The sequence below is a fragment of the Vicugna pacos genome, chromosome 32 (assembly GCF_048564905.1).
Source record: "Vicugna pacos chromosome 32, VicPac4, whole genome shotgun sequence".
Taxonomy (NCBI): Eukaryota; Metazoa; Chordata; class Mammalia; order Artiodactyla; family Camelidae; genus Vicugna; species Vicugna pacos.
Window position 1 is genome coordinate 19,859,697 of NC_133018.1, and position 10,058 is coordinate 19,869,754.

At 59.9% G+C, this 10,058-nt stretch overlaps 1 protein-coding gene across 1 annotated transcript; it reads right to left on the bottom strand.

Annotated features, from left to right (window-relative positions):
- Positions 1-35: 35 nt before the first annotated feature.
- Positions 36-9,678, bottom strand: CDK2AP1 (cyclin dependent kinase 2 associated protein 1). Its single transcript, XM_072953477.1, has 4 exons — positions 9,335-9,678; positions 4,744-4,841; positions 2,890-3,016; positions 36-836 (listed from the first exon to the last, which is right to left on the bottom strand). The coding sequence occupies exons 1-4, from the start codon at positions 9,387-9,389 to the stop codon at positions 769-771; spliced, it is 348 nt and encodes a 115-aa protein (XP_072809578.1). The 5' UTR covers positions 9,390-9,678; the 3' UTR covers positions 36-768.
- Between the last annotated feature and the right edge of the window lie 380 nt (positions 9,679-10,058).

A 10,058-nucleotide genomic window follows, 5' to 3' on the forward strand; every position in this document is an offset into this window, starting at 1 on the left:
CCAAGAATTCAAGGAACCCACATCTTAATACAAGCTGTTAATGAAAATAAGCTTTATTACATCAAGTAATAAATACATACAAAGATGCAAACAGTTTCATTTTGTTCCAGATGTTTGGATCAACTTACAGGAAAGGCGGAACTGAAATCTACATACAGTCTTAGGGAAGCTTCCAGGGATCCTTGTTAGGTTTGGTTTGGGAGGTTGCTCTTTCTTCTGTATTTATAACTTGTGCATTTTAAAAGTGGACTTCAAAGCACTAATAGTCATGCAAATGCTTAAGCAAAAAAGAAGTTACATTAAGCAGAACCTACACTGTATGGCAAAGGGAGGGAGAGGGGACCGGCTACTAGGTTAAGTGTCAGTCCGCACTACAACAAGAAACCCTTCAAGTTGTATCAGCTTATGAAAAGGTACGAAGAACAATCTGAATAACATAAATGTATTCAAAACAGGAGAGCAAGACACCGGTACCTTGGAGGCAAACTAGTCTGCTGTAAGACAGGTAACTTTTACGTGCATCTTTTGAATCAATGCTTTAAAGAAAAACAAACCTGGGTAGATCCTAACTATTTAAAATGTAAACCCTAATCAACTGCAAAATCGTTCCTTAATCTTACAGACTGTAGCTTCGGAGCGTAGTGAGCCGTGGGAGGGGCACAGAGAAACCAAACTGTTACCATTTTGAAAACAAAGTTTCATCTGAACAGGGGAGATGAACTGTAACTTCCCTCGGAAGATGGAAAACCTTCCAGGCTCCCAAGGCAGCTAGGACCTGGCATTCCGTTCCGTTTCAGCCAAGCACTCCCGCACCAGTCCTCTAGCGTGGATGATGCCTGGAAGAGAAGCAGAGGCCGGCGTCAGCCAACAACACCCATTCCAGAAGAGGAGGAGGGTCCTTCTGCAACCAGCCGAGAAGCCCTCAAACTGGAAGGGAACTCGGATCTGCAGTCCGACCACCCAAGGATTCGAGCGGCTGGAAGAGGCACTACGAATCCTATCCTACCCCTCAAAGCCAAGACTCCTTTGTGTTTCCCTAAAATTTCCTCCTGTGCTAAAGGTGACCGTCCCTGCAGTGGTGTCTGCACTGTTACCCTCCGCCAAATTTTATCTCTGTGGTTTAGAGTTATTTAGTGTTCATTGGGGGGTTTTGTTTTGGGGGTTTTTGGGGGGTTTTTTTGCCTTTACTGAACTTAGACACCAAGAATCCACTCCTTCTAAGAGTGGACCCCTCAGGACATTGGGAATGACACCTCACGTCACTCAGGTGTCCCCGCCTCGCCGACCTGCTCTCCCAGCGCTTGCGCTGCTGTCACAGCTCCTCCACTCGCCGTCGAGCCATGAAGCCACAGGCATTACATAAGCCGCGGGGGTGGCCACGTTCCAGCAAGTCTTTATTTACCGACACTGAAGTTTGAACATCACGTAGTTTTCACATGTCCCAGAGTTTTACTTTTTTCACCATTAAAAACCGCAAAAAGCATTCTTGGCTCACGCTTGGCGCCTGACTCCCTCGCGCCCTATGACCTGTGTTACTTGCTGTGACAGAAACTTGGCGAGCGTGCTCCAGCTCCTGGTCAGGGTGACTGTGGGACCAGCTGCTCATCCCGGATGTGCCCTGGAGCAGCCACCAGCCACACGCGTGTGTTGACCTGAACTGCGGGCTTTGTTGGGTGACCGCAGAGCGCCTGTCAGACCCTGGGGTCCGGTGTTTTCCCAGGTGTTTCCATTTGGGGAACCAGCTCTCTAGTTACCAGGACTGCGGGCAGAGCCGTGCCCACCTGACCCCGGGACTGGACTAGGGTCAAGGTCCTTCTCTCCCCACAAGCCCTCTTCCATCCCAGCCTCTGCCTGCCAGTCCCCCTCCCCATCCCCCGCCTGTCATCGCCCAATCCAGCTTGGCAACCAGTCAGTCTCTTCACAAAGGTTTCATGAACCCAGTAAAGCCCACTGCTTTGGGTAGGAGTCTGCCCTCAGCCGGCCTCGCCCACCGCCGTGGAGCCGTGGCCTGGACAGCGGCACCCCTGTGCACCCCAGTGCGCCCCAAACTTATAACCACAGAATGTTCCCTTCTCGCTTTCCTTCCAAGTTGCTTCTCTAACCTTTGGGGGGGACGACCCAAATCCCTCCTGAGATTAAATTCACACATAGGCCACCGTGCTCTGAACTGCCACCTTCTAAAATAGAAACCCTTTTCTCCCCTCCACTCCCCTTTCACTTCACGAGGGAGCAACCAACCTATTTCCCTTCCTTCTGAAGTTAGCTGGTCAGTCGCATCTTCACGTGAGTCACTCTTCTCCCGTGGTACCATCCTCCCGCCCTCTCTCCCCTCTTCAGTCATGAAAGAACTTCAAAGCGTTCTTCCTCTCCCTCCCCAGACTAGGACGGACCACACACCCCCCCTTCCAAAGAGGAGAGCAGAGGGCAACAGGGCCCGCGTCACTGGCCTCGCCCAGAGGAGGGAGCCCGCTGTCCTGGGCCACCCTGGGCTCCCTGGGCCCAGCGTCAGCCAACAGGCGCGGAGCCAGCCCGAAGCAGAGCTGCAGGATCTGGGTACAAAGACTCCCTTCGAAGGCAGGTGGACCCTCCCAGGAGCATGTAGGGCGAGGCAGGCTCACCCGCTACGGCTTCCCTTCTTCCAGGCCCCGGCTGCCAAGCACCCCTCACCAGACCCTAAGGAGAGCACAGACCTGCTCTCCCTGCCTGATGTCTCCCCATCCAATGGTAATTCTGTAACAAAACGGGAGCCCCTGTGCCACGGGGGACTCTTCCACCAGCCATCCTCTGTCTTCCCCAGAAAATCTTTCAAGACAGCTAAAGAGCCAGTGCTCTGGGGTCACCCAGCAGGAAGGCGTCACCCGTCAGGGGCGTCCAGGGCCCACGACGTACCCCGTTTTAGTCTCTCCATCGCGCTCTTGCTGCCCGCATAGGTGGGTCTGATCTCCTTCCCCAGTTCTTCAATGATGGCCAGCAGCTCAGCGTATTTGCTCTGGGGCACCTGGCTGCTCCCAGTTCCCTGGAATCAGAAAGAAGAGGGTTCAGATGGATTGAACCCTAACCTGATCCCAATACCATGGTCAGGACCCCACTGCATGCCAGCTGCAGCAAGGGAAGGGCCGGGGAGAGCACCGAGCCCAGGGACAGGCTGGTGGAGAGAGGGAGGCCTGGCTCAGACTCCCAGAGCTGCTGCTTCCACTGGGGCCAGGCCCATCCCCTGTGGGGCACAACCAGAGACCAGGGAGCAGGCCCGCTCTACTGTCCCTGTACACTCCGCAGTCTCCAGAAAGCTCTTTCATCATCTCAAATGAAAAAAGAGGAGGACTGGCTTATTGACAAGGAAAGGTTCACTGAGAACTTCCTAAGCAGCAGCCGGAGAGGTGGGCAAGTGTATCCTGGGAGCTGAGGGCCCAGAGTGGGTGAACGAGATGGAGGCCATATTTGAGTTAGCACGACCACAAAACTTGCCGAAGTCCATCCAGAGCGAGCCCAGAATGTGTTTAAACTCATCCATCCTCCCCCACCAGCAGGGCCCACCCCACAGAAACCCCTCCTCTCCAGACCCCCACCAAGAGCCTGAGCAAACACCCAGATCAGTGAGGCTGGGTGCCTGCAGGCCTGAGGGCCTGAGGGCCTGAGGGCCGAGGCCGCCTGCCGGGGACTCACCCTCTCCTCCCCCTAAGCCCCACTTCTCCTCCCACAGCCACCATTTCCCCCATCGAATCCCTCGCCTGCTCCTCCCTCCTCTGCTTCCTGGCCTCCGGGGCCTTCCTCCTCTCCTCAGCATCTTCCAGGCGCCTCCTCTGGGCCCCACGGGCCTCCTGCCTCTCCTCCAGCCACTGCCTCATGGCCGGGGTGCTGCGGGGCCTGTCCAGGCTGCGCTTGGCCCCAGCCTCCTGCCATCGCTTCCTCAGGGGAGCCCGAGCCCGTGCCCACTTCCCCTCCAGAGGCCAGACGGCCTGGCGGGGCATGGCCACGAGCCACCACCGTATCCCCAGGGCCGGCCTCCGTGGCAACCTCGGAACACCAGTTCCAGCCCCAGGAGAGAATCTCACCACTGGCGGCCCTGGCACAGAGGGCAGGGCCTCACGGGTCCCCCCTACGTGGCAGCACCTCCCTGGTGGCAGCACCTCCCTGGCAGCAGCAGCCGTGGCTGGAGCTGCGGCTTACCCCACCCATGCACCCACCAGCCCAGTCAGGAAACCGGTCTTGGTGAGGTTACCAAGGACGGGGTCACAGTCCTGTAACTGGTGGAACCAGGTGTAAACCCACCAGCTCTCAATGAAACCCACCTGGACTCCACTAGTATGTGGGCCCCATCCTCTTTGCTGGGGCCACACCTGATGGGGAGTGGGTGGGAACGGGGTCCCCTCTCCTGTCCAAGCTCAGAGTCAGAGTTAAGGCCAGGCCTCACTTCCCCAGGGACCAGGCACAAGGAGACCCACCAAGGACATATGTCAGGTGGTGGCCCCAAGAGAAACTGTGGCTCTTAGGGAGAAAATTCTGGCCTTCCTTAGGCTCTCCCACCCCTTCCCGTCACTCAGTGTCCCCCAGGAAACTCCCTGCCACCCCTCCATTCTGATGCCTCAAGTCCTGAACATGAACCCAGGCAGGGTCCCGGGCTGAGGAAGCTCGGACGACTGCTCCATTCCATCATGTCCACTCCTGGATGGCAGAGAGCAGGTGCCCTCAGTACCCAGGCCATCCACGGGTTCCCCTCCCCGCACACCACCCCCGCTGTCTTACCTGGGTGTAGCCTAGCGATGGTGGCCCGTAGTCACTCAGCAGCTGGCGGTACTGTGAGGACGTCGCCATACTGGTGGAGGGCGGGTGGACGCTCCCAGCTATGGGAGAAGAGACGGGAGTCGGTAGTTAAGTAGCCTTAGCCAATTGTACCCAGTGTAAGGACTCTGAGTCCCAAAACAGTCTCCCTGCCCGAGACTCATGCAACCAACAGTGGTCTTTTGTCTTCGAGGGTAGAGAACCCTACTCCTGTCCTCTAGTTTGGCCACGGCTGACACTTGGCCTAGATGACTGATGATAAACTGTAGCCAACAGGCCGCTGCTCTTTACACCCATCACAGCAAACATCACTAATCAACCACAGGAATCCTTCCCATCCATGCAGTTAAGACTGTTACTAAAGATGAAATTTGCTGGTTATTCCCAGCCTAAACCTTGGCAGTCCCCTTTCCCTGGATCCTGCTCCCCAGAGGGTGATATCCTAGAGCCACCTGGCTGCCGCAAGAGCCCACTTGCTACTAAGACTGGTCCACACCTGGGCTAAGACTTCCTGTGTGTCCAAACCTGTGCTGGGCTAGACGGTGAGAAAGATGGAGGAAGGTCTGGAGGTTCTGAGACCTAACCCTGGTCAGAGACTGGTGCACTGGACACAAAATCAGGAATCTGGAGTACATCACAGCCTGTGTGTCCTCAGACAAGCCCCTCAACCCTCTGAGCTCCCACTGCCCCTCGCCTAAGAAGGGACAAGACTCTTGACGGCGTGAGTCTATGCCTGGATGGCTTGCACCCCACAAGGGGAGGAGTAAGACTCCACTTACAGACTGCAATACTGGGAGACACTGGCCCTCAGCAGAGGGACCACGTGGGGCTTAGAATGGTGTCTCCTGGATAGGGGATGGGGAGGTCCTCAGCAGGGAATTTTCCAGCTCCAGCTCAGTAGCTGGAAGCATGCAGACCCATAATGGCGTCCGAGTGGCCATTAGTGGGTAAAGGATGTCCTGCAGAATTACAAACAGCGGTAACCATGGAGAATTTACCTAGCCCTCCTCGGCAGCTGCCCGCCTGCCTCCACGCCGGGCCGGGGAGCAGCTTCCCCTCTGCCTGCCGCCCCTGGAGCCAAACGGTCTCTCTCTCTCACGCATACAGCGGGCTCTGCAGACTTGGCCCCGGGGATGGACAGCTGGTGCCAGGCCGGCCAAACCAACCAGCTGCTCATCTGGTGCGGGCAAGGGGAGGGGCAGGGGAGGAAGGAAGTTCAGGAGCTCAGGCTGATGGAGCTGGAAGGGGCCCTGGAACCCCTCACCGTAGAGACACAGACCAGAGAGGGTGGGCGCTGCCCAAGGCCACACAGTGCAGAAGAGGCTAACACCACCACACCTGTCCCTCTGTCCAGGAGCTGGGGACAGATGTCTCCTCAAGATGTCTTCCTTGGTCTCAGGCCTGCCCTGGATTTCTCCCTGGGGCCCAGGTTTATGCTCAAACACAGGAGGCCCTGTCAGGAAACATGGATTCTGCCACCTCTAAGCTGGGAACTGTGAGGCACAGCTGCTCCGAGCCTCACTGCCCCGTCTCTGAAGTGGGGATGTTCAGACACCTGTGCCACAGAACTACAGGCACGTCTGTGACCTCCGGGTGAGGCAACTGTGAGTGTGTGGGGGCCAGAGCGCAGGAATGGGGCAGGGTGAGTGCACCCCTCACCACATCAGTCAAACCCCAATTTCCTGACCTTCTTCTGACGCAGGTGGTAAGTGCGGTCTGGGCAGCTCGGCCTTTACAGCCCCAGGCCAGGGTTCAAGCCCCGACCACTACAAGTTATTACACTTCTCTGCAAGGCCAGGGATGCTAAATGCAAGACTGGAGGGCGATGGGGGATGTGCTGCAGTGCTCAGCACTTCACATCATCTAGAAGATTCCAACTCCCTGGCAGGAGATGAGAAGGACACCGTCCAGGCATTCCCTGCACCACCTCCTGCCCTCCTCCTCTTGCCTCGCTGACCCATCTTCTCTCGTATGGGCAAGGGCTGGGACCAAGAGCCAGTTCAGCTGTGCCACACCTGGTGTGTGACCCGAGACAAGGCCCTTCTCTCTCCGGGCCTCATTTTCTCCACCTGTTTGAGGCAATGGCTCCCAAAAGAATGTCTAGAGACTAGATCCTACTCCTCCATGGTGCTGGGGTTAGGTCTTGAGGGGCTCAGGGAGAGAGGGAGGAATGAGATCTTGGTCAGGGGCCTGGAGGCAGGTGAGAGTCGAATGATCAGCTCGAGGCTTCACTTTCCCATGGCCTGGGTGATGTGGCAGGTGACCCTGATTCTGTACCGGTGCCAGTCTCTTACTGGGTATTGAGAGGGGGGTGTCTGTGGCCCTGGAGAAAGTTGGCGGGAGGACCCCGAGTTCCACTCATGCCCCCTCCTTCCTGCAGGCACAGGGAGGGCCAGCGGTCCAGCTGCCGGAGGCCAGGGAGAAAACCAGACTGGGCGTGAGCACTGGCGTCTCGGAGCATCGCAGACAATGCGCGCAGTGTGCGGGGACCAGGGAGGGCCCGGAGCCGAGGGAGGGATTGGCAGAGGCCAGCAGCTCCTGGGGCCAGGCGCGGCTCCCCGCCCCCACGCCAGACAAAGAGCGGCCTGGGCCCGGGGAGCTGGCGGCCTTCCCGCCACTTGGGGCGCCTGGGGGGGCTCTCCGGCGTGGAGGCGGGGGCTTTGTCTAACTCCGCCACTGCCACCACCGGCCAGGCCGCGGCTTGGCAACTCGCGAGCAGGAGGCAGGGCCGGAGGGCGTGAGGGATGATGACAAGGAAGCTGGAGGAGCGGCAGCGGAGAGTCCATCTTGGATGCAAATGGCACGGGGAGATCCTGGCTTTCTAAAGAGGTCCACGGGGAGGGGGGCGGCCCCCCACCACCCCTCCTGGAGTTCACCATAGGAGAAAGAAGAAAATCTGCGTACAGGTGCTAGCTAGCCCAGAACAGGGCTTCAGGGATCCTGAGTGGGTGCCTCTGTCACTCTGTGACCCCAATCCCCAAAGGTCCCAGTTTAGGGCCCCTGCCTCAACTGTACCAGGGCAGGCATGAGATCTCTCCCCCGTCCAGGCTGGCAGCAAGACCCTCCACCTGTCCCACCCCAGAGTCAGATGCCCGAGGCAGTGAGAAATACCAGGGGCCACAAAGCCTGTCTCTGTGAGGTTTGCAGATCCCAGAGGAGGTGAGAACATTTGAGGAGACAGCAGTGGCTGTTTGCTCGAGTCCACATTTGACCAACTCAACTATCCACCCGCCCCCCATCCACGTTCTGAATCTTAACCCTTTCCAATCCCCAAATCTGTGTCTAAATCAAATATGCATGTAATCCATGTGTATATATGTACATCCATATACATAAATACTGCTTTCTGGGTCCCTCTTCGGATTTTTGGAGTTATGGAGTCAACATTTGAAAACAAGGCCCAAAACTTTCGGCCAACTGCCAGCGTGGCATTTCTGACCAGCATGGCCAATCCCCTCCCCGCCAAGCCCCCCCACCACGCCTCCCTCCACGCGCCTCACTTTTTCTTAAGTTTATTTCCCACCAAGAGTGTAAAGGAGAAGGCCTTGGTGAGGGGACAAGGCCGGTCACCTCTGAACCCCACAATTTTACCTTCCCCTCCTCATGTCGCCCTTGGTCACTGGGGCAAGACCCTGGGCGCAGCCTAAAGCTGCCTGACAACTTCCCAGGAGTTTCCTGGGACCGCCCAGCTCCAGCCCCAGGGAGGGCAGAGGATGGCCCCTGCAGCTTCTGCAGGAAGGGGTCTTCTAAACCTAGAGTTAGGGGCTCCGAGATGCGCGGCCCGGACTGAGATGCCGCCCCCACTCTCCGCCTGCAGGCACTTCGAAGCCCCGGGTCTTCTCCAACTTCTCTCACTCCGCGCACGCCAGAGGGGACCTCCCGCGCGCCCCGTTTGGGGCACCCCGCTCCCGCGCGCCAGGCCGAGCGCCCACCGACGACCTCCCCTGCACCGCCGGTGACCCCAGCGGCCCCACGCCCTCAGGGGCAGCTGCACCTGGCGCGCTCGCCGCCCGCAGCGCCGCCCGCGCGTGGCCTGGCCTTGTTCACGGGCACCCCTGCAGCCCAGGGCCCCCGCCCGGGCCTGCCCCTCCGCTCCCCAAGGGCGGCCCGCGCCCCGCTCCCGGCGCCCCGCTCCCCGCGCGGCCCGGCCGCTCCCGACTCCCGCCGGCAGGGGCCCTCGCCGAGCCGCCCAAAAGCCGGAGGAAAAAGGAGCCGAGAAAGCTTCCCTCGCCCTCGCTCGCCGCGCTCCCCGCGAGCCCTCGGCCGCCGGCGCGGGGGGGACCGCGGCGGCCGCCCGCGCCCCGGGCCCCGGCCCCTGCCCGGCCCAGCCGGAGGCCCGCCGTGGCGCGGGGCGCACCCGCGAACTTTGGCAGCGCGAGCGCCGGAATCATGGCGGCGGCGGCGGCGGCGGCGCTGCCCCGGGCCGGGACCCGGTGCCCGCCGCCCCCGGCCGCCGCGGGCCCCCGGGAGCCGGGGCTGGGGCCGGGCGCGCGGGTCCCCAACTTGGCGGCACTTGGGGCGCGGCGTGCGCGGCCCACGGGGCGCACTCACTCACCGGCGTTGAGGGAGGCGGCGGGCATGTGCGCGGTCAAGTTCGGTTTGTAAGACATCCCCCCGAGCGGCGGGGCGCGCCGGGGCGCAGCGGGGCCAGGCCCGCGAGGGCGGCGGCGGCGGCGAGGCCGGGCGGCGGCGAGGCGGCCCCGGCGTCCGTGCGCCCGTCCGTGCGCCCGCCGAGCTCCCGCGCACTTTTTGTTGTTGACGGCTCGGGCCGCACCGGCAAATATGGCCGTCCCTCACCCTGACACCGCCGCAGTATATCACCCATACATCGGGCGGGCGCAGGGGCGGCCGCAAACTTTGAGCGGAGCCAGCGGGGCCGGCCCGGGCCGGGAGGGGGCGGCCCGGCGCGCGGCGGCCCGGCGTCAGGGGGCGGCTCCGCCCGCGGCCGCGCCCCGCGCCTCCGGGCGCGCTCGGCGTCCGCAACTTGGCAAAGTTTGGGGGGCTGGGGTCCCGGCGGTGCCCGAGGCCCGCGTGGGTCCCTTTCTTCTTCTTCGCTGGCGGCGCCCGAAGATTTGTTCTTTAACCGCTTAATTTTTATATTTTTTAGTAAAACAGCTAGGTAGGATTGCAGAATTACTTTTTTTCCCCTTGACTGTGGGGGCAGGGATGGAAAATTACCTGGAGAAAATGGTGGCGAGTGGTATTTTTAAGCACGTAGATCATTCCAGACGCAGAGGTCTGGCTACTCCCCAGAATTAAGGACAACCAATTCTTGACAT